The 24,889-nt window shown below is 33.3% G+C and overlaps 3 protein-coding genes across 3 annotated transcripts; all 3 read right to left on the bottom strand.

Moving 5' to 3' along the window:
• Positions 1-349: 349 nt before the first annotated feature.
• LOC114093790 (olfactory receptor 4P4-like) lies at positions 350-1,225 on the bottom strand. The gene has a single exon (XM_027936696.2). The coding sequence runs from the start codon at positions 1,223-1,225 to the stop codon at positions 350-352; it is 876 nt and encodes a 291-aa protein (XP_027792497.2).
• A 10,839-nt stretch (positions 1,226-12,064) lies between these two features.
• On the bottom strand, positions 12,065-12,979 carry LOC114093783 (olfactory receptor 4P4-like). The gene has a single exon (XM_027936689.1). The coding sequence runs from the start codon at positions 12,977-12,979 to the stop codon at positions 12,065-12,067; it is 915 nt and encodes a 304-aa protein (XP_027792490.1).
• Positions 12,980-22,337: 9,358 nt separating this feature from the next.
• LOC114093569 (olfactory receptor 4P4-like) lies at positions 22,338-23,258 on the bottom strand. Its single transcript, XM_027936352.2, has one exon. It carries the CDS (start codon positions 23,256-23,258, stop codon positions 22,338-22,340), a length of 921 nt encoding a protein of 306 aa, XP_027792153.2.
• Positions 23,259-24,889: the final 1,631 nt, after the last annotated feature.

Here is a 24,889-nt window from a genome sequence, read left to right as displayed (position 1 = left end):
GCTCTGCCTTGCTGCATCCTAAGATCTCAATGCCATTTTAACTTTCAGAGAGACCACCAGAGATGTGCTCACACCAAGAAGTGACCATGTAAAGAGGCAGCCAAATGGTGGCCAATAGAACAACAGGCAGAAATAATAAATGATGAATCAGGGCAGAATCATAAAACAACAGATTGGACATATACCTTGTTTGATCACTTTTTTCTCCAAGTCCTGAGGACTGGAGGATTTGTGGGTCTCACGTAAGGTTGTGCTCTCATGGTACCATGCCATGAAAAGCAGAAATAATCCACAAGTTTACTTTCTTTCAGAAGTGTTAGATGACACCAAACTTTCCTCAGAGCATCCTTCATTCTGTGTTTCTCAGCGTGTAGATCAGAGGGTTGAACATGGGAGCGATGATGGTGTAGAAAAGAGCAAACACTTTGTCTTCTGGGAATGTCGTGGCTGGCCTGAAGTAGATGAATAATGTGGGTGCAAAAAACAGGACCACGACAGTGATGTGGGCACTGCAAGTGGAAAGAGCTTTGCTGCGACCCTCCCTGGAGCATCCCCTCAGTGTGTACAATATACAAAAATAAGAGAACATCAAGACACCAAAAGTCACCAGTGCAATTAACCCCGAGTTAGCAATGACTAAGAGACCTATCGTGTGTGTATTAGAACAGGCCAATTTCAGCAAAGGATACACATCACAGAAGTAATGATCTATCTCATTGGGGCCACAGAAGGGTAAGAAGATGGTAAGAAGAAACTGACTGGCAGAGTGTGCAAATCCCCCAGCACAGCACGCCAGGATGATCGTGTTGCACCTCTGTCTGCTCATGATGGCAGCATAATGCAGGGGCTTGCAGATGGCCACATAGCGGTCATAGGCCATCCCCGTGAGGATGAAGATCTCGATGCCTCCAAATAAATGGGTGGTAAACAGCTGTTCCATGCAGTAATTATAGGAAATGATCTTCTGTTCAGCCAGTAAGCCAGTCATTAATTTAGGGGTCACTGTGGATGTGTAGCAAAGGTCAGAGAGCCAGAGGTAATTGAGGAAGAAATACATGGGCTGGCTGATGAGCTGCGAGCATGTGATAGAAACAATTACAAGCACATTTCCCATCCAAATGGCAAGGTAGCAAAGTAAAAATAATACAAAGCAGAGGACTTCCATGTTCTTATTGTGGGAAAGTCCCAGGAGAATAAATACAGTGAGATTATTGCTTTTTTCCATGGTCCAGTTTAGATAGAGCAAATAAATCACCTGAAATGACATAACTGGTGAGCTTAAATCTATAAGTGTTTGATGAAAAGTGTGATGGTTATTTTCTACTTGATGCACTAACTAGATGTAATTTATTTCATTATGGCATCTCAAAGAATAAAAACCTGGTGTTCAATTAAAATGGCTCTCAAGACTCCCTGTGAATACATACTGCTTGATTTCGGATACTTCTTCTGCAAATGGTGATCAACTCTTGCCTTAGTGAGCACCAAAGCTTTTGTTCAAACAATATTATTATTTTATTTTTGATCATATCTACTCCTAAATCTTAATAAAATAGTCAGTTTATCCCTGTAAAAAATGCTGCTCTGACTTTCTGGGACTCAAAATGCATTAAGGAAACAAGTATATGTCACATAGCTAATATGTTTTTCATTATGTACCAACTAATTTAACTGATTTTGTTAGTTGAATACACATTATCTCAACTCTGTCTTACAGTTAGTTAGCTTAAAAACTAAGCAAATTTACAGGAAAATATTTTAAAATGCAATGCTCTCTCATTAAGAAGCTGAAGCAAGCCTTTTGAAATATGTTTGCTATTTGTTTCCTTGTTATTGGTTTTCTCAATGATTTCCTGAAAATTATGTGCTGACACTTTAAAACACAGAATAGCTTAATTTGCTAATTAATTCAAGGAGAACAACAAAATCTCACGAACCACCAAATAAACCTAAGAAGAAGTCCCTGAAAAGACTATGCTTTGGGAAATGTTATACTAAAATTTGCCCTCAGTGCAGGATAGTATATTTTGGAAGTAAAATTCCTTTTAACCTTGGGATTGGAGGGTATGTATTTTTTCTGAATTCATCCAGTACAATCATTTTGTCTAGTCTCACAAACTCTCCAGACAGTGACAAATCCATACAGAATTGTTGTTTACAGGGAGACTGATTGATTGGGCAGACTCTGTTTTTAGCACAATAACATAATATGCCTTTACTTTGCATGTCAACTATTTCATCTGTTTGAGTACAAATAACAGGGAATTACATGCCTTGTGCAATATGTATATTTGTGACATTTAAATAATAATGGAATGTGAAGCTGCTTTGTAATTTATAGTAATATTTGTACACACATTATTATTGAAATATTGGGAGTAATGATTTGATAAATTTTATTCTGAGTGTATACAATAACATTTAAGAAGGTTGAAACATTTTGAGTTTAATGTTACTCAAACTCTCAATTTTCCTTTTTTCACAAAAGTGGGAAATTTCAATTCTAAATCAATGAAAATATCGGAGTAGTGTGCTTAGCATCACCAACCAGTGAAAATCATTTCAAAGTAAAAGGATTTGATCCTATGAGCTAAGATTTTTGTAGTAGCAAAGACCTTGTTGCTGAAAACTGACACAGAATTATTATCATGTTCCATCAATTTTGGTCTCTACTATTTTAAATTAAAATGTTTATTATTAATTCTTACCAGATGATCTCAAAATAACTTTTTTTTCCTACCCTAATCTTAAACTTAATTTCTTAATCAAACTCTATGTAAAATTTCTCCATAATTCTCCATGGTACAAAGTAAATATTGTTACCAACACAATGAATAATTCATTTGTAATGGAAGTTGAATTTCAAGATAAGTACATCCATTTTCACATAAAATTTTCAGGAACATAATTAGATAAGAGGCACATTTTAGAGAAATTGGTTTTAATCCAGCCCAAAGTTGAACTACAGCAATATTTTCCATTAAATAAGAAAAGCTATTTTCTTTCATTTGAAGAAAAATCAAATATTGGGTATATTATCTGATTTTCATTGATCATGAGATGTCTTCATTGATCTTCATTGATTCAGGTAATCAAGTCACCTCTATTCAGAAGGTGGAGGCTGGTGATTAATTTCACTACCAGACAATTTTTCTATTTTTTATGTTTTACTACTACAATGAGTAATTTATGGGCAAAATTATAATAAGCTCAAGTTTTATTACAATATAATAATTCATTATAATTTAGAGACAATCGCCAGTTACATGACTTAATTCAGTCATTAATTGTAGATTTGATGTTTGCAAATTTTATAATTTCTTTGTTAAAAGATTTTATTCATTTTAAATATATGAAAATATATGTAACTGAATAATTAGAGGTTTGCTCTGAGACTCAATAATACATGGAAAAGAGTGTTTAAAAAATAAAATAGTGCATGGATGATTTCATTGTGCTAACATTAATGCATCACAAAAAAAAAGAGATAAAAATTACTTTAGGTTTATACAGGTGAAGAAACATATACATAGTAACACAACCCATGTTCTGGTCTTAAAACATGAATTTTCTGACCTTGGAACCTGAGCTCATACACATGTCACTATGGGTCCTGTCACAAGTTCAAAAACAAACAAACTGTATAGCAACAGGATAAATTGGACAGTACCTCTGCCTCTCCTATTTTTGAAATGTGCATAAAAGTCCAAGTCTGAGGCAAACCCAGGCTACCTCCTGAATTTCAGTCAGTGTTCCACTCTAGTCATCCAAATTTCCCTGAAAAAAAATAAAAAGCCAATCCAGTTCAGGGTTCTTAGATAGAGAAGCCAACTGTAGAAATAACAGATGCCCAGCTCACACACTTCCCCGGGAGGCAATAAGCCCTTATTTTCTCAAGCTTGACTGGAGTGCCAGTTCTCACAGACACTTGGGGATGTGACCTGATATTCTTGCCCATAAGTTTCCTCTTTGTAATAGAAGGGAACCAGCTTCAACAATCTCTAATAATCCTTCCCAAAATGTTGTGCTTTGCATAATTCCAGATGTATTCTTCTTGGTCCAGGTCTATTACCTCTTTAGAATTGTGAAAACATGTTACTCTTTACCTGAGGTCCCCGATAAACTGGAGAGCATCATTCTGATATTGATCTTATTTTTCTAGAATATGATATCCCACCACTATTGGACACTCAGCATCTCCTGGAACTTCATGTTCTCTTAATCTTAGTCTCTAGAATTTCTGACACTGTTTGAAAATGAGATGCAAAAAAGTATGTTTTCTTAACACAGAAGTGAAAGGATATTTTCAACAAATATCACATATTTATTCAAGTAATGGTAAGAAAGAAAGAAATGTTCTTTTTTTTAAATCTTTTCTGTTCTCTCTTCACTGAAATTACAATCATCCCTTACTATTTAAATTATTTCCTGTGACTTTTGACTTGGCATCTTTGCCCAGTGTTACTGATCCTTTATTTTCTGTTTTTCCCAATTTATGCATATAGTTTGTATACATATGCAAACACAAAATGCATATCGGTTTGTAACTACTGTCACATCACTGAATCAAAATAATTTACAGAAAGTCACCCCATAATGAAAAATAAAAATTTGAAGCAGGAGTACTTGATTTTTGAAAAGTCGTTAATCATAGTCTCTAGAGAGCCAAATTAGTCCTGAGTATTTTCAGGCTCAAATATAAGTAAAACTAGATGTACGTTATATTTCAAAGGTTCATTTATTTTCTCCCAGAGCTTTGCTTCTTTATAGAAAGTGAACACTTGATGCATACCAAAGTAATCAACTCACCAGTTAGCATCCTTTTATATCGAAGTTATTGAGCAACTCTACAACTGGATTATAAACACTTTTCAAAAAAAAAAAAAAAAAAGACTCTTCTATAGCATGTAGTTCAAATCCTATTCACCACAGAGTTTTTAATGACTGAGAAGTGCTGTTTATGCAGTCTCAGTTTCTTTTTCCCATCTTTATAACCTGAGAAGAAAGCTGTAGTTCTCGTTCCCATGTTAAGAAATGATTCTCACCAATTCCCACACAGTGTTTTATCATGTTCTTCAGGGAAGAAGTGTGTGTCTGTGTGAGCTTCAAGTATTCTTGTCTAATGTGAGTTTTCTAGAAAATTACAGACCTGTAGAACTTTCTTTCATTTCAAGTTAAATGTTTTTCAAGAGTACAGTCAAAAATCCTGTAATTTTCCCCTACTTTTATATAATTTTTAAAAACACCTTTTTTGGGGTACATGTATGCTGAAAGCTAGGTTTACTTCTAAGTTCCTCAATGAGCTTCACTAAGAATAGTAAATATTTAACAAACAAGAAAACACCCTGCCAGGCACAGTGGTGCATGCCTGTAATCACAGTGGCTCAGGAGACTGAGGCAAGAGGGTCATGAGTTCAAAGCCAGCTTCAGCCAAAGCGAGGCACTAAGCAACTCAGTGAGACTTTATCTCTAAATAAAATACACAATAGGGCTGGGGATATGGCTCAGTTGTTGGGTACCCCTGAGTTCAATACCCAGTACAAAAACAAACAAACAAACAAACATGTACTTACCAGAAGGTTGAGCAAAGGGATGGTATATATCTTTATAACATCACTAGGACCATGTAATTTAGGTTAGTTAGGATTTCTCAGAAAATAAATCTTTTGATAATTGTATAATTTTCTCTTTACCTCTGATAGATCATGTTTCCATTATGTACTCTGTTCAAAATTAACATTTCTTCAGGATTTTTTGGTGTTTTTTTTTTCAATATCTTTCTCTATGCCTTTACTTTTAATCATATCTTATTGTCTTTTAGTTGATATATTTAGATCACACACACTGAAGGTAATTAAAATATATTTGGTTTAAAGCCTGTCATCTTACTAATTGTTTTATAAGTTATTCAGCTCCTTTTGCTCTTTGTTTTATATAATCTGTTTCACTGGTTTTGACTTACTTTAAAAATACTGACATACTGATGGTGAAGATTTTATTCCAATCTTTAAGATATCTATCTGTACATGTTCTTGATGGTGTCCTTTGCTATAAAGAAGCTTTTCAGTTTGATATCATCCCATTTATTGACTCTTGGTTTTACTTCTTGCTCTTTAGGAGTCTTATTGAGGAATGCAGTTCCCAAGCTACATGTTGGAGAGTTAAGCCTATTTTTCTTCTAGCAAGTGCAGTGTCTCTGGTCTAAGGCCTATATATATAGTCCACTTACCGTTGAGTTTCATTCAGGGTGAGATATAAGGGTTCAATTTCTTTCTATTAAATATGGATTTCCAGTTTTCCAAGAACAATTTGTTAAAGAGGTTATTTTTTCTCCAATGTACATTTATGGTGCCTTTGTCTAGGATGAGATAACTGTATTTTTGTGGATGTATCTCTGTGACATCTATTCTGTTCCATCACTCCAGACAGAATGGCATTATTAAAGAATACAAGTAACAGTAAATGTTGAAGAGGATATGGGGAGAAATGTACTTTCATACATTGATGGTGGGACTGCAAATTGGTGCAACCTTTATGTAAAACATTATGGAGATTCCTCAGAAAACTTGGAAGGAAACAACCATTTGACCCAGTTATCCCACTCCTTGGTTTATACATAAAGGACTTAAAAACAGCACACTAAGTGACGTGGCCATATCCATGTTTATAGAAGGTCAATTCACAATAGCTAAGCTATGTAAACAACCTAGGTGGGCTTCAATAGATGAAGGGATAAAGAAAATGTAGTGTGTATACACAATAGACTATTACTCAGCCACAAGGAAGAATGAAATTATAGCATTTTCTGGTTAATGGATGGAACTGGAAAATATCATGCTAAATGAAATAAGCCAATCCCCCAAAACAAAGGCCAAACATTATATATGATTTGTGGATGCTAACCCAAGACAAGAAAGGTTGGGAAAGAGAATAATAGAATTCACTGTAGTAGAAAAAGGGAAAGAAGAGGGGAGAGGAATAGAAAATACAAAATTAATTGGACATAACTTTCCTAGATTTGGTGTTTGTATACACAATCAGGGTAACTTCCACATTACATATGACTCCAAGAGTAGGAATGTAAATAGAATCAGTTATACTGTATATATCTATATTCTGCCGAAATACATTCTATTGTCATTTATACCTAAAAATAAAAGAAATTTTAAAAAAAGTAAAGAAGAAAGAAAAATAATGGATAAAACTGTATTTTATAAAGAAACTATATATTCTTGAAAATTTTCTATAAATCCAAAATGATTCCAAGACTTTGAAAATTCTTCATAAACCCTTCAAATAAAATTGACCTCATTTAATCTATGATAAAATATCTTAAATATATAATATACATCAGTTTCACAAAGAAAATAAATGTTGTCAATGTACTTTCTTAATGAGCCTCAATATTTCCAAAATAAAATAACACAAATAAATTTACTACAATACCTTTAAAATCAGAGACAATGATATTTTTATTCAAACTTTTGATAATTTCTTATTTTTAGTCTTTTTATTTTCATAATTTTGATTTTTGTAACTTTGAAATTTGCATATTATATTCAGTGTTGCATATGTACCCTTTCTTATTAAAATTCTTGTTGTTTATTATTTTGTCCAAGGAAATCCCAAATTATTGTGAGATAAGAGTGAAACACAGAGTAAAGGCATTTTTACAAATAATATATTCTAACTTACATGAAATAAGGTTGTACAATAAATAACACCATGCATCTATGTTCAAACAATAGATGTTTATCCCCCCAAAATTAAAATCAGCATACTATAGTGATAAAGGCACATTGATAAAGGCACATTGTAACAACACAATTCACAATAGCCAAGTTATGGAACCAGCCTAGATGCCCAACAACAAATGAATGGAAAAATATTGTATAAATACACATTGGAGTTTTACTCAGCCATAAGGAAGAATAAAATTATGCCATTTGCTGGTAAATAGATGGACTTTTAGAATATCATGTTCATTAAAATAAGCCAGACTCAAAAAGAGAAGGGTCAATGTTTTTCTCTTGTATGTGGGAACTAACCAAACTAAGGGAGCAAAGAGAGTCGGGGGAGAATCCCATGAAAGAAAGATTAGTGGAGTAGAGGAGGGAGATAGATGGGGAGGAAGGAAGGATGGGAAAAGAGGGAACCTACAGAATGAAATGGAGCAAATTATGCTATGTTCAAATATGAATAGACCTCAGTGTATTTCACCTTTATGTACATCTATAAAGTACTAATTTAAAAAATCTAAAAGTAAGTAGAAGACCACTAGAATAGAGGAAAGAGAACAGCAGTAGGGAGGAATTGAAGGAAAGAGGAAGTTTTATGCACTAAAGTGGAACAAATTATTTTTCATGTTTGTACACTGAAATGGACCCCAATATTGTCTAAAACTGTAATGCACTAACAAAAGGAAAGAAAGATGAAAAATGGTTGCATTAGGAAAGGATTCCTAAGTGTCAGGAAATGTGAATTGTACATAGTAAGTTAGGCAGAATCTGATTAAGAAAACAGGAGGAGGCTAGATGGGAGAGGAGGGGGCATTAGGATCAAAGATGCGAAAGTGAGGTGCCCATAGTGTGAGTTCAGAAGAAATTAAACTGCTAGTTCATGTAGGATCTGCTTTTGAGTGGCTGAACAGGGCTAAGGTCTAGGAACAGTTCTAAATCTACCTGTAAGTTCCTTTGCTCAGTTGAGATGTTTGTATATTCTAACTGAATAAAGAATTTAGCAGTTTAGGAGTTGAAGCAAGTGAAGTTGTGTCCCAAATTAAATTCCTCACTCAGGGATCAAGAAGGATTCAAAGCTACTATGTGTACAGGGGAATCGCAGAAATGACCATAGGACCAATTGTGTTGTTTTGGAATAAAATTTAATTCTGTGTATGAGTAATGTTTCCTGTGTCTAAAGCATGGAGCTGCTTTATTTACTAAGCATTTTTATTTCTCCAGTTTCACATGTTATCAATCTTATTATTTTGAAATTTTTACTTAAAGATTTAATATTTAAAAAATCACAAAGTTAGTTAATTTAGTCAAATGGAAATAGTAAAAAAGGGGTAAAGGTTGAAACACAGTTTTGTACTATAAAACACTTTACTCTCCCCAGAGTTTGTCTGGAATTAATCTGAGTGCCCTTTGATAATGGGAACAGAAAGTATCAATTGCTTTTAATTTCAACTAGATTCATCTTGAGTATTTTACCTTGATTCATCTACTATTTTACTGGAGGATTTTTCAATATTTATTTTTTAATATTTATTCTTTAGTTGTACACAATACCTTTATTTTGTTTGTTTGTTTATTTATTTATCTTTTCTATTACCTAATTTATCTTTAATATTATGCAACATGTGAATGATGGGATGAATTCATAACATGCAATATATGCCTCTTTGCTGCTTCCCAAAGTATTTTAAAATATGTTAATCATCCAATCACTTTGGCAGACAGTTTACAGTTTCTTCCAGAGATAAACATGGACTTACCATATAATCCAACAATCACACTCCCAGGTATTAACAAAATGAGTTGAAAATTTATGTCCACATTAAAAACCTGCACATAAATGTTTGTGGAACCTTTATTTATAATTGATAATAATCAGAAGCAATCAAGATGTCCTTTGGTAGGTAAATGAGAAAACAAAATATAGTGCATTCAAACAATGAAACATTTTTGGCATTTTTAAAAAAGCAATAAGTGATCAAGCCATAAAAAGACATAAGGAATCTTAAATCAGTGCTGCTACTTGAAAGGAGATCTGAAAAGGTTACATGCTATCGTATTCTGGCTGTATGATTTCCAGAATGATATTATGAAGTGTAAATTGTTCAACCCAGTCCCCTCTCCATTTGTAATAAATTCAGAAATATTTTAATTTCATAGAATCAACTTCCTCATAAGGTTTCAGGAAATCCACATTTCCTGAAATGTGGATTGACTTAGGGGAAGGAAAATAAGGCATATTCTGTCAATAGATAATTATACAATAAAAAAGCAACTCAAGAAACAGAACAAAACAAAACAAGGTGTTAGGAAGCAGGGGAAAATATGGGTCTCCAAATGTCTAGAGAATATAGTGGCATAAAATGTGGAAAATATTTGTTCCCATGACATTTTAAAATGTTTAACAGTAGTTTCAGCTTTAAGGAAAAAATGAGCAGAAAGTCCAGGAAGTTCCCATGTATGTCCTTTATTATTAATATTTTGCATCATTAAATTATTTAATTAAATAAGAACATTAATATTGTTAATAACAAAATCTATAGTGTACATTAATTAGGGTTCACACATTGTGCATATTCTCTGGGGTTTTTTAAAAATATTTTTTTTTAGTTGTCAATGGACCTTTATTTTGCTTATTTATATGCAGTGCTGAGAATCAAACCCAGTGCCTCACACATGCTAGGCAAGCGTTCTACCACTGAGCTGCAACCCCAACCATATTCTCTGGGTTTTGACAACTGTATGATCACTTATTGCTTTTTTAATGCCAAAAACGTTTCATTGTTTGAATGTACTATATTTGTTTTCTCATTTACCTACTAAAGGACATGTCCTTATCATGAAAGTCTCCCACAAAGTAGCTTCACTACCCTGAAAATTCTCCTTGCCCCACCCATGCAGCCCTCTCTCCACTGAACCCCTGATAACCACTGATCTGTTTAATGTCTCCTAAGTTTTGCTATTTTGTTTCTTTATTTTTATGTGATTCTGAGGATCAAACCCAGGGCCTCGCATGTGCTACGCGAGCGCTCTACCTCTGAGCCACAACTCCAGCCCCATCAATATTTATTCTTCAAGAAAGACACATAAATTGTTTAACCTATAAACCCAATTTAAAGGAAGTATTGTTGTTTTCCTTTACCATAAAATGCCAGTTTCACACTTACAAAAATGTCATTTTTAAAATGTTCCCCTCAAACATTTAGACTTAGCCAAATTTACTTTTTTTTTTAAAAAAAGAACTTTAAATCAGACAGTATTTTGTTTGCATACTAACTTGACAAAATAGTAAATTACCAAGTTCTTAAATTAAAACCATTCTGTCATCTTTATTTTTTCTATATATAATCACTGAAGTGAGTGTGATTCCTGTATTTACTTGTTCTAAAACTCTTCATTTTAGTTATAATCCTACTCATAATCTTGTTATTTAATCTTTTCTCTCTTTATTTGCCCTTCCTTCTTTCCTGCATGGTTGCCTTCTTTTTTTTTCTTCTTCTTCTCTCTCCTCTTTCTCTCTTTTTTTCCAGCACTGCAGATTGATTCAGTGCTTTACCACTGAACTACGAAATATCCCTTTTTACATTTGAGATAAGCTCTCACTAAATTACCCAGGCTGACTTCAAAGTAGTGACCCGCTTATTATTTTCTAATTATTGACTAATTATTGTCCTATTAATTTCTGAAATTTCAAGCTTCATTTCATTTATGAATTTTTTTAAATGCTCAAATATAGGACAACAATGAGTAAGTTACCAACATTCTGAGTAATTAATTTTGTGCTACCTTTGCTAGTAATGTTTAGTGATGCTAGTCAGCAGAGTTGATGCTCAGCAACTACTTTAAACCAATTTTATTATTATACTATTATTATATTGATTTCTTATATAATGGATTTCTAATGCCACTGAAGATCTTTTAGGTAAAAATCCTATCACAAGTTAAAGCTCATTATTTAACTTATAGAGTATAACTTTTCATATGACACAGAGAACTTTCATAACGTAGCCTAGCCACTAATCCTAAAATTTATAGTTAAATTATCATTAAGGTTTTCTTCTTTATGTCATAATTCACTGCTCAGAATTATCTCAGTTACTGCATCCTAAATTATTTTTACACATGTAACCCTACTCACACCATCTAATTAAACCACAAAATAACTACATTTCTGACTCATTTTTGCACAACAGAATTAGTGTTAGATAGTAGTTATATTTTACTCCAAAACCTACTTATGTTATTCATAAAATAACACCTACAGTGCAATTAATCACCGAGATCAAGTTCTAGCTCCATGATTCTACACACATTTCTTGAAAATTTATCTAGGATGTTTGACACCAGACTTTTTTCATGGCATTCTTCATCTCTGTGTTTCTCAAAGTATAGACTAAGGGATTGAACATAGGAGCAATGATGGTGTAAAATAGTGCAAACACTTTATCTTCTGGAAAAGTGGTAGGAGGTCTAAGATAGACAAAGATTGAAGGTCCAAAAAATAAAATTATCACAGTGACATGAGACCCACAAGTAGAGAGGGCTTTGCGCCTTCCTTCAGCTGAATGATGTCTTAAAGTGCACAGTATGATGACATAAGAAACAAACAAAACCACGAATGTCACTAAGGTAACTATTCCTGAATTAGCAACCACAAGGACACCAGCAGTACTGGTATCACTGCAGGCAACTTTTAGCAAAGGAAAAATATCACAGAAATAGTGATCGATTTCATTAGGGCCACATAAGGGCAGCTGGATTGCTATAAACAACTGAGGAAAGGAATGGAGAGCCCCACCAGCCCAAGCAGCTAGAACCAGGAGATTGCACCTTGCTTTGCTCATGATAATCAGGTAGTGAAGAGGTCTGCAGATGGCAACATAGCGATCGAAGGCCATGATTGTGAGGATGAAGACTTCGATGCTTCCAAAAAAATGTATGGCAAAGACTTGCAACATGCAGTTACCATAGGAAATGGTTTTCCTTTTCACAAGCAGGTCACCAATCAGTTTGGGTGTCACACAAGAAGTATAGCAGATGTCCATAGAAGACAAGTGGCAGAGGAAATGATACATTGGCTGGTGAAATAGAGGGCTGCACCGAATAGAGATAAGGATCAGAAGGTTTCCCACCAAAAGGGCAACATAACAGAATAAGAAGAGCACAAAACATAATGTTTGTATGCTCCATTCATCAGAAAGTCCTAAAAGAATAAATTCTGAGACATTCCTCTGGTTTTCCATGTATCTCAGTTTGTCTTCTAAAATGTGAGTTAGTATCTGAAAAGAAAGAAGATGTGAATTTGCTATGGCAAACTTATATACACATAAGCAAATGCAGTCATTCACAAATTTAAAATCTGTGCCTTTAAAATCACTTTGGGTGATGAAAATATAATAGGTATGGCATTAAAAATGAATCATACAGTGCAAAAAGAAATATTTCCAACTATACAAGTCTATTCTCAAGAAAAAATATTTCACCCATTTTCTTTTTATTTACCCATTTTTTAATTTTCCTCCCATTATGACATTAGTATTGTTGTAAGGATTCCAAATACACATGTGCATATACATATATATATACATATATATATATATATATATATATATATATACATATACATATATATGACATTATGTATAAACATATATATGTATGTACATGTGACATTTTGTATAAATTATATTATATAATCTATGACATATATTAATACAGATAAAAAATATTTACATAAGCCTTACTAACAGGTGTCGATGGATGTATATGTAATCATATTTAATATAAATAATAATTTATATAATATAACAATATTATACAACAAAATGAAAATAATTATCAGGTTTATTGTGCTCAAGAGTTAACAATGACAGGGGTTGGGTGGGGTTGTAGCTCAGCAGTAGAGCATTTGTCTGGCATGTGTTTGGCACTGGGTTTGATCCTTCGCACCACATAAAAATAAATAAATAAATATCCAACTACAACTAAAACATATTTTAAAAAGTTAATAACAGGACTTTAATATTTTTTTTATTTATTTACCAGAATTTTCCTTATTCTTTTACAACTAAGGGGATTATAATGAGATGGCATATTAGTAATAGATAGGTAGTTTACCTAAAACAGAATAAAGATTATAGTTAGAGAAATAGGCTGGTAAACAAATTCTCCCATCAATTAGAGTATCCAAATTCCTGATTTTCAGTAAAGGAAGCACAGATCAAGAGAACCCAACTATTTCTTTGGATCATAAAATACTGCCCTGTAGATATTATGGGACCAATATCCTGGTTCTCAAGCTATCCTGATTTAAGCTATTTTCATGCTTGCTACCAAAGCAGAATAGGGTGCAATGTAGGGCGGCAGTGAGAGGAAATGCTTCAGAATCCTCATCTCAGCCTGCAAGAAGATGCAATCTGACAGGTTACCACACCAACCAAGTTGTCTTTCTGAGTATTTATGTGAATATGTCTAGAAGTTAATATAAGCATGTGACCCAACATTCTTTTTGCCTTTTATTGATACATCATATTTATAAATAAGAGGAGGGTTAATTTTGACATATTCATACAAGTACATAGCACAGCATGAGCAATTTTATTCCCAAATGTCTTTTCTTTCCTTCCCTCCCCACCAACACCATACTAATAACCTCCAGGTCTCCTATGTTTGTTAAGTATTTAGTATTCTAATCAATTCTGTGTAACTTTTTGTTTTTCAACTTAGCAAAATATGCATTTCTTAAATTCAGATTATGACTTGTTTTGTGGTCATAATGGATATTTTACTCACAAAGGCTCTTAAAATGTTGTCCTATATATTTAGGGAACATGGTTTCATTACCACTGCTGTTAGCAGAGGGAAAAGTCATGTTGAATACAATTGGTGAGAACTGCTGTCCTAAGCCATAATATTAACTTGATCATAGCTTTTCAATTTTTAAATTAATTGGCATCATAAATTGTGACAGTATAATATTTCATATGTGCATTTGTTTCATATGTGGCTAGAATTCTGTCAACAAAGTGATTGAAGCATGGAGAAATAAAAAAAAAAAAACTAGATAGTGAAGTGTTTCGACTTAAATAGTTATTCTACAGCTATTAACATCTGAATATATAAAAATAACCAAGTACCTATATGTTTATAATATTCAGAGATTATACAGTAAGTGGACTTTATCCTTATAATTAGATTATTTTCATTATTACAATAGTTATCTAGGATTAGTGTAAAAATTAAAATCAGAGTAATCTTACTAATATTTTATGAGAAGTTAATCACCCAATATAAACATAGATACTGTGTAAATATTATTTTCATTAGTTTTATTAAGCATCAGCCTAATACATCAGACATTTTTATACATCAGAAAAATTTAACAAGGAACCCAGTAAACAGAATTAACTTTCTTCCCTTCTATACCACTTGTGAATCTTGACATAATTGTTAGCTTCTTGTAAGTTTCATTTTCTGCATCTATAAATTGAGATATTATCACACAATGCAGAATTATAATAAGGAACACAGAAACATTATGAAAACACCTTAGTCTCATACATGATTAACAATCACACATTAATTTTATCTTGGGTTTTGTATGAGCAGTTTCTGACATTGCCATGCACACGTAACATAACAAAACAGATATACTGAGGGTAATAAGGAGAAATTTCCGTTTCAACAACCCATTGCTAAAACTAAAATTACTGTGAGATTTTTTTTTTTTTTTGGTTTGGGTATTGCTAGTGACTAACATAAACTTTTTCATGCATTTTAAAATTATACTCAAATTATTACTTGATTTCTTTGGTAAGGTTGAATACAAAGTTTACATTCTTCTTGATTTTACTAACAAGATAATAAAAATAAATGCTCTTATAACTTCAAATTTGCTACATCTGGTATCAGAATACAACATGCAGTAAACTTACCTTAGATTAATCTGATGATTATAATGCACTTTAATGTGGCACGTTTTTTGAAAGTTGGGAATAATTTTTCCTGTTTGAAGATGTCAAAGTTAAACCAGGCTGTTCAGAATATGGGTAGGTATGTAAAGCACTAAGTTGGGCCTCAATGAAGTTCACTGCAACTTGAAGATTTTAATGAGATATTTGCCTCACCTATTCTCCTTTTCATCTGTTGTTCTGCTTGTGAATAATATGTACTAAAAACTTAAACTAGATATCATGTTTTCATAGTAATCAAATTGCCTTATATCGTGAAAGAAATCATAGTGTTCAATAAAGCAGAGAAAAGAGATAGACAGGGTGGGTGAAAGGCATGAGAAAGTACTGGAAACACAATCTATCACATTATGCTATGTCCCTTCACACAATGAATCCCGCTTATATATACAATGTTAATGTAGTAATTAAAATAATGAAAACCGTAACTGATGGGAGATCAGTAGAGTAGTGCAAGTGGTTCATGCAGGAGGTGAAAGGAGGTGAAAGAAAAGGAAGGTACTGGAGAAAGAGAGTCAACACATTATGTTGTCTGTATGTATAATTACAATGCACCAATGAAAATATTCAAGAAATTATATTCTTAAGAATAAAAATTAAATACAGTACATTTAAAGAACATGTATAGCCTCCATAGCAGTGTCATGGGTAATTCGCAGACCATCAAGGCTGATTCACTGTCAGGATAGCGGTAGACTGGGTGAGGAAGGTTGCTTTCCTGCCAATTCTTCTCAAGGTCTCTAAATCTAATAGCATACAGAGATTTGCAAACACATTTAGGTTAATTCTCTCTAAGCACTTCTGAATGTTAACAGTCTTAAAATCTTTTGTAGGTTTTCATCCATAAATATCCATTAATCATTAAAAATGCAAGCCTCACAGAACAAAGAAATACATTTTGAATTTCTCAGAAAAGCAAATGCCATTTTAAGTCTTAGGAGTGATTCATTTTATACCTATTCCTGATGAAATTTTGGTTCAGAAGAGCAGAATTTAAACTTTGTGACAATATAAGAATTAATAGACGCAAACTCTAAGAACATGCATTCCCAGAGGCATAAACAGATATTCATCAAGTGCCTCTGAGCGGCTGTCAGAGGCAATGCCCTCGTGCCTCTGTGCATTTACTGGCTGTAACTTTTCTTTTCACCTACTTTTGCCTGGATCAACTTTGCTTCTCTGGAGAAGACAAGATGCTGGTTACACAGGGCACTTCAGGAAATTCTGCCTGCTTTATGTTCATCTGCATTCTGAAAGAGGGAGGGAAACAAAGCCTGTGGAATAGTAGTAGGTTATTTTCCAGGAATATATGAGATGGGAATGAGGAGGAGCAAAGAGAAGCAGAGATAGGAATTTGTCATTCCAAACGTGGATTGTTATCAACAGTAATATCCAGGCTTAATGTAGATTGTTCAGTGAAATTGGTGACAATCAATATCAGGACCAAGACCTAACTTCTCTTGCCAAGAACATTCATGTGACTCATGGCTATGGTGTGGATGATAGAACTTAAAAGATAAAAGTATTCCATGATGTTCCCCATGCATACACCAGGGTGAAAAAAGTATATCATTAACGCCAACATACTGATAGTATGAGAGGATAACCACACTCATTGCACATTAAAAATTTATTCATTTATTTACTTTCATTTTTAATTTTGAAGGAGAGTCTTGCTAGATTCCCCAGGCTGACCTCAAACTTGCCATCACCCTGCCTCAGCCCCATGAGTAGCTGGGATGTCATGCACACTGAGCCAGTCTAAACTGGGTAATTTCTTAGTGGGAATATGTAGAAAGTACAAGACTTAGAAACTTAGAAATTCACTACCTACTTTATGTGTTCTTAATGATTATTTTGTTCTTAATCGAAATTCTGCTTACATATAATACTCAGTAAGTTTTAAGTATGATAAAACTTTTTATAGTAAAAATTATCATATGCTACTAAGGTGTTCAAATACTCATAATGAAATTTATAGAATCAATGACAAAAGCACATTCTCACCCCAGCACAGCGGGTGATGGGACTCCCCACAACCAGAGCAACACAGTAATACACTGACCATCAGGTCTCACTGCCAGGTTGGACTTATGTGAAGATCAGGAAATGTTCAGCCCCAAGATACTCATTTGAGCAATGTATCTCAGCATCAAAATATACAATACATTTAAGAAAATTATACAGTAATTCAATTTACCAACATTAGCATTCCCCCCAAAATTTACAGATCTTAAATGTTTAAGGATTTCCAAGAGGAAGGGACCTCAAATATTTGCTAAAATTATCAGTAACAAAGGAAGAATATACATTCATCCATCAGGGAAGCAAGCTAGGAAATTTGAATTTCAATCAAACAGCATTTTTAATAAGAGCACAGACTAAATAAATGATCAAAAGATATTTTAGATTCCTTCAAAATTGAATGTACATTCTTAAGTCTTAGCACTCTTTTCCTAAAGAAAATTAGTTTACCAAAAGCAACATATAAATTTAAATGTCAAGCAATAATTAATATGTCTTTGAAAGCTCTAAGAAGTTATATTCCTGTATCATGAGATTTTCAAACCAATTTTGATTAAATGCATCCAAACCCCTGTCCATGGTAATGGTTTCTGGTGCCCCTTTGTGTGTTCCTTCCACCTGTGGATTAATCTGGTTTAGGTACTAGTTCCCTGGAGGTCCCATAGTGCCATAGCCAGACAGCAGTTCAGGACAGTTCCTGGTCTGTGCTCTTCCAGATTTCTGAGGATGGGAAGGGAAATGACAAAGTCTATAATAGTATTATGTTACCTTCTAGGAACATCTGAGATGGGGATGGACAAAGAGAACCAGAGACAGATGTTCATTTTTCAGACATGGTCTATTACTGAGATTCTAAGTAGTGGAGAGTTAATAGGTCAATAAAATCAATGAACTACAAGATTACAACTAGTTATAAATTAACTGTTGACAGAGAGTAACACTTTGGGCATAGATGGTTGAGGAATGAAAGAAGAGGAAAAGGAAAAATAAAAAATAAATTAATAAAGCTTCTTTTCCCATAATTGTACATGAGTTAAAGAATTCATCCATCATAAGGTGAAGAATATATGGAATATTCAGAGGAAGATGGTACTCAAAGGGCAGCAAAGTTGTATTCTACTTGTTCTTCCTTCTGGGAATCCATGGTTGTTGATGCTCCACCTCACCCACACGCACTGGTGGGTAATTAACAGCATAGACAAATCCATAGATTTTATAATTCCTCAGACTTTTAAAACTTCAGGAAATCCAATTACATATACCTGATACTATTGGTATTAAACTATTTAGCAAAATAATTGTAAAACTTTTTAAAGAGATTACTGGTGTTTTACATTCATCATATATTCTATACTTGTAACTTGACATAACTATTATTCACACAGAAGCTTCTAGAGTCTTAAGAGCTAGCTTAAACAGCTAGATATCAGAAAAATGATGAAATAGATTTTTCTGAAGAATTTTCTTCAAGACTTTGAAAGCTAAGGATTCCTGAGTAAATGAGTTAGTACTTTAGTAAAAAGATTTCAAAACCCTGTGTTGTACAGTTTTTCAACTTCAAAATTATGCTCATTGGTGACCAAACTTCATTAAAACTACTTTACGGAAGATTGCTTCTCATCCCTCTAACCTCCTCACCCTACAAACACACACTCCAGGATACCCTAGAAATATGAAAGGTATTGCATTTAAGGCTTCAAATGTGTAATTCAACCAAAGCCACATTATTTCTTTTGTAAATATTTTAATTTCAATGAAGTTCAATTGATCATTTATTAATAGCTCATGCGTATGTTATTTCATGTAAAAACTAATTGTTTATTTAAAGATCATAAAATCTTCTACATAGAATTTTAAATGCTTTACTTTCAAATTTTACATGTCTACGATCTATTGTGAATTAAATTTTTACTGGCTTTAAGTTATAAAGGAGTTATTTTTTGTTTAATTGTTTCTTTGTTCTGTATATAGTACAAAACCATCCACTAGTTTCACCACCCTGTGTGGCAAAAGCTATTTTTTTCTTCCCAAATTCCTGACTTAACTTTGCTAAAAAATAATCATATAAGTCCAAATCTACTCTTGAGTTTCATTGTCAGGTCTTTTTATCATTTTTATGCTTTTGAAAATAGTATTTTTATATAAGATTATGATATAAGTTCTCCAAACTTATTCTCTTGTAAGTTGTAGAAGCTAATCTTCTTCCTGTACATTTCCATATAAAATTATAAATTTTCAAAATTAGACAAGCTGCCCACTCAGATTTTATTTGAAATTGTTTCAATCCAGAGATTAATTTGAGGGGAATTTAGATCTTCACAATGTTGTCTGGCTCATGAGCATGTCTATTTCTATTTATTCGTGTCATCAGATTCTCTTAACAAAGTTTTCAGTTGGCAGTACACATGTCTTGCTCACATTTTGTAACCAATGGCTGGGGATGTAGTTTAGTGGTAGGGTACTTGCCAGCATACCTGAAGCCCTGGGTTCAATTCATAGAGTATTTAGTAACAGTCATCCTTAAATATTTTATACTGATAATGAAATTATAAATGAGATTTTAACTTGGTTATTATAAACATTTTGCAACCTATGTATAAGTGAAACCATCACATAACATAGACTTTTTTTTTTAATCTATCATGTCTGAAAAAAATCTGGAAAAATATAAAAATAAAACTGCAATTTTAGATTTTTAGTTAATAGTACAAACTATACAACTGGTATTTACATACTTATCTTATTTCTCAAACTCACATTATAAACTCATAGTCACATATATTGAGCAAAACATAATGAAAAGGTCTTTAAACCCAATGAATTGATTGTCTACTTAGAAATTCTAAGAAATATACAGAAAATTTTATTGTAAGTATCAGAGATTAATAGCCAATAAGAGTTCAGAAAACTCCTCTTTAGTTCTATATTTGAAAGATTTTGTAAAGAACAACCTATTTTTCATTAGTGTGTGGTAGATTTCAACAATTAAAGCTATTAAAAAGAAGGTGGGAGAATGAAAACATGAGCTGGGTAAGAATATAGAGGCCCAAAATTTACATGAAACCCTGCATCCTCTTGTGCCATATACCACTACTAGGCCAAGTTCCCCTTGTGAGTTTAATTCATTTTGTGGCTCATTGTATATCAAAAATACCATTAACTCCAAATAAAATAAGACCATTTCAGAAACCTTAGCTAAAGCAATTCTAATACTTGTTTAGCAAAATCAAAATACTCTGGGAAAATTGGTGACATAGGTACATAGGAAATGATGACTATTTAAAATCTGAAATGGTTTGAGGTATAAAGGAAGTGCGGTCAAAACCACAGGACTTTCTCAGGTTTTACAAAGGATATTAGAATACCCTGAAAGTATCTAAATAAGCTTTTCTAGTGGATATCTAGAGAAAGAGAAAGAGGGTTATAAAGAAGATGAAGAAGAAGTATGTGGTCAAGGGAGGATGTCAAATAAAAACTAAATCCCTCTCAGTTAGTTTTGGCTTCTAATCCATGTTGATTCCTGACCAGGATTTCTAACCTACTTTTCATGCTGGTATTTCTGATAGTTCTCAAGTACCATGTTTCTTAGTATGAATGGGGTTCAGGTGATTTAAGATAACCATTTAATAAAATTTAGTAATGGTTGATATTCCCATGCAATAAAATTTGCTGAATATGTATGCTTATTCTCATATGCATGACATAACATTTTATGTTTCTCCCAAATATTAACTAGACAGATATTTTGGCATATACAAGGTATTGTGAACATGCTGGAAAGTGAATTCTAGGAGAAATACCAAGCAATTAAAGAAAAATTGAACTGATAAAATTTTTTGTTGTCTAATCATGTAACATTATCAAAATTTATCCAATAAAACTCTGTGAACATTTGAAAAAAGCAAACAAGTGATAATACAATGCTTTGTTTTGTTTTAGTTTTATTGCAAGTATTCTTCTTGATAGAATGTGTACTTTAATCGATATGTTCTCAAAATCTGCAAGAACCACATGTCATAAATACATGTACACAATCATCACACAACAAAATTTCATTTCCACACGCCATGTTTCTGTACTGAAAGGAAAATCCAAATACTCTGTGGAAAAATAATACAATAAGTCAACTAAAATAAAAGTATGGTTAAGATAACTAATCAGAGCCAACTTTTTTTTTTTGAAGGACATAATATTTTCCCAAGATAATGTAGAGTTTTGCATAGATTCAGGAGGGGAAAAAAAGTGAATAGTTAAATATGTCAAAAGTTCTAAGATTTGAAAAGTGAATAAAGGAGACCCTGGTACTAAAGTCAAACATACAACTGCCTCTGTGACTTTTCCTTGAAGTTGACATGACTGACTATTGAGACAGGAATGATTCAAATTAGGAAAGTCAGTGTAAAATTAACTCAATTATTTTATTATTAATGTTTGTTAATGACAGGAGCAAATAATCTAGACACTTAAAAACAACACACATCATTAAATAAAAAGAGAAATCAGTACTTTAGGAACAATTCCACTCATAGGATCTATGACTCTCAAATGATAGCAGACCTGGGGACACAAAAGAAAAGCATCATGAATGTCTCCTTATTTACTTTACTTATCGATGTGACATTCGAGACCATACCTTCTGCATGGCAATTTTCATCTCCATATTTCTGAGTGTATAGATGAGAGGATTCAGCATGGGGGCAACCACAGTGTAAAACACAGAGATTTCCTTGTCCTTGTTCTCACTACCTGCAGGTAGTACGTAGGTGTAAATACAGGGCACAAAAAACAAAACAACTACCATTACATGAGAGCTACAGGTTGAGAGAGCTTTGCGACGCCCTGCAGATGACCTTGTCCTAAGATTATATAAAATCATTATATAAGAAGCTACTAGAACAAGAAAAATCACAACTACCACCATCCCTGAATTGGCAATCACTAAGATACTAACAATGTGAATATCTTTGCAGACCAATTTCAAAAGAGGCTTCACATCACATATGTAGTGATCTATCAGATTAGGGCCACAAAAAGGCAGCCTGAGTACCATGAGCAATAGAGCAATAGAGTGCCAAAAACCCACCCCCCAGGCCACCGCAACCAGCAGGTTACACTTCTTCCGGTTCATGATGACCATGTAGTGCAGCGGCTTGACAATGGCCACATAGCGGTCAAAAGCCATGGACACCAAGATGAATATTTCCACCCCTGCCAGCAAGTGGGCGGTGAAGAGCTGGGTCATGCAGCTGTTAAAGGAAATGGTTTTTCTTGCTGCCGCCAAGTCCCTGATAAGCCGGGGAACCACAGTGGAGGTGTAGCACAGGTCCATGAGGGAAAGGTGGCACAGAAAGTAGTACATGGGCTGCTCGATGAGGTGACTGCAGGTGATTGTGAGTAAAATGACGAAGTTCCCCATTAAGACTGCCAGGTAGCAAAGCAGGAAGAGGAAAAAGAAGAGTAGTTCTATTCCCTTATTTCCCCAAAGCCCCATGAAAACAAATTCTGTGACATTATTCGGATGTTCCATGAAGTCAGATGGAATCCACATACACAGCAGAAACTTAATTCATCTGAAATGAGACGGAACATAATATCTTAATAGGTGCTTTTATGTTTGGAGACATTTATAAATTTAAAAACATATATAGTAGTAACAGATGTTATTTGGGGTTAATCTTTCAGAACTTTTTTTAGATATAATCATTTTACTTCCCATGATATTTAATGAAAGCATGTTTTATACCTAGGACTTTTGTAAACCTTTTAAATGCATTTAGCTCTCATAAAAACACAGTAAGTTTCTGATATTCATTTTACACATGAAATAATAGAGAAATAGGAGGGGTCGGTTAATTACACAAATCATTAAACTATTAGAAAGCAAACTAAAGATATGAACTTGTATCTGATGCCAGATTCCATGCGACTTAGAACTGTGCAACATTTTCCATAGATCAAATGGAATCGCAGCTGTTTACACTCCTGTAAAAAACAGGGGGTCTTTCATTATCTCTGTTATTTTTTTAACTCTATAATAATAAGAAAGATATTTCCTTCTATATTTTACATAGAAATTATTCATAAAATTTGATATTCATTTCCTATTACTTTGTAGCTTTCATCTCACTGTTAATTTATAAATCCAGTAGAATTACGATTTATTTTTTAAAAATGCAAGACACTTAATCATACTATAGAGTATTATAGTAGAAAAATAGCCTGATAATAGCTTCAGTGCCTTTCTTTAGCATGTTTGGTCAAAGCTCACTAAATGGAGATGCTGGAAATAAAGAACTCTGGGCAGCAATGTTGAACATCTAAATAGAGGGACACAGTGCATTATTGTATGAAAACTTACCTTTTTTCTAAGAATTCTGAAGTCATCTTTTAGAGGTTACTGCTAATGCATTAGAAACATTTTAGGGATCTTGTAGTCTTCTGACAACAGTTTGAAGAACCTCATGTACCTTGCTTATTTAATCATAAGTTCAGAGCAGTGCAGCTATTCTGATACCATGAATCTGTGAACAGACAGCAAATACATCCAAACCATCACCTTTAACCAAGATCTCAATATCCTCATCAGCAAACCATTCATTGTTTCAGACTCTGTAATCTCTCAGTGGAAACAGTGAGGGACCATTCTGCTGTCATGGGCAGGTCCCTTCATAATGAAGCATGACAGTAAGTGCCCCTCTCGGATGCTCTGCTAATTAAGCAGAGAGATGAGTTCATGTAATAAAATATAATACAACAAAACAAGTCCATAGAACAGCCCTACCCTCTGAAATATTTTTCAGAGGAGCAAACTCTTGTAAAAGGAAATGAAAATCAATATTTTATCTTGATGTTTCCACCTCCTGTGATTTTGTCTGCCACAGAGAAAAGTATTGAAGTATACATTTTAAACACATGTTAAGTTCACAGAAAAATATGAGTGTTGCTGTGCTCATTTCGGATTCAAATTTTGTGGAAAAAATATGTCAGTTGAAAGACAAAAGAATTTCTGGATAATTTCTCATTCAAACTATGGAACAAAACTGTAAAAAAAAAAGTACAAAATTAAAACTGTAGAAAATGGAAATCTTGCTTCAAAATATTTCCCTGATATTGACAAAAGCACCAGAACTTTTTAACATTGATACAGGATTGTTCTAG

This window comes from Marmota flaviventris, chromosome 9 (genome assembly GCF_047511675.1).
Source record: "Marmota flaviventris isolate mMarFla1 chromosome 9, mMarFla1.hap1, whole genome shotgun sequence".
Lineage (NCBI taxonomy): Eukaryota > Metazoa > Chordata > Mammalia > Rodentia > Sciuridae > Marmota > Marmota flaviventris.
Note: the sequence above shows the minus strand (reverse complement) of the source record. Positions and strands in the feature narration are given on the sequence as shown.

Coding starts and splice junctions, on each gene's coding strand:
- LOC114093790 (XM_027936696.2), bottom strand. CDS start 1,225: ATGGAAAAAAGCAATAATCTCACTGTATTTATTCTCCTGGGACTTTCC.
- LOC114093783 (XM_027936689.1), bottom strand. CDS start 12,979: ATGGAAAACCAGAGGAATGTCTCAGAATTTATTCTTTTAGGACTTTCT.
- LOC114093569 (XM_027936352.2), bottom strand. CDS start 23,258: ATGGAACATCCGAATAATGTCACAGAATTTGTTTTCATGGGGCTTTGG.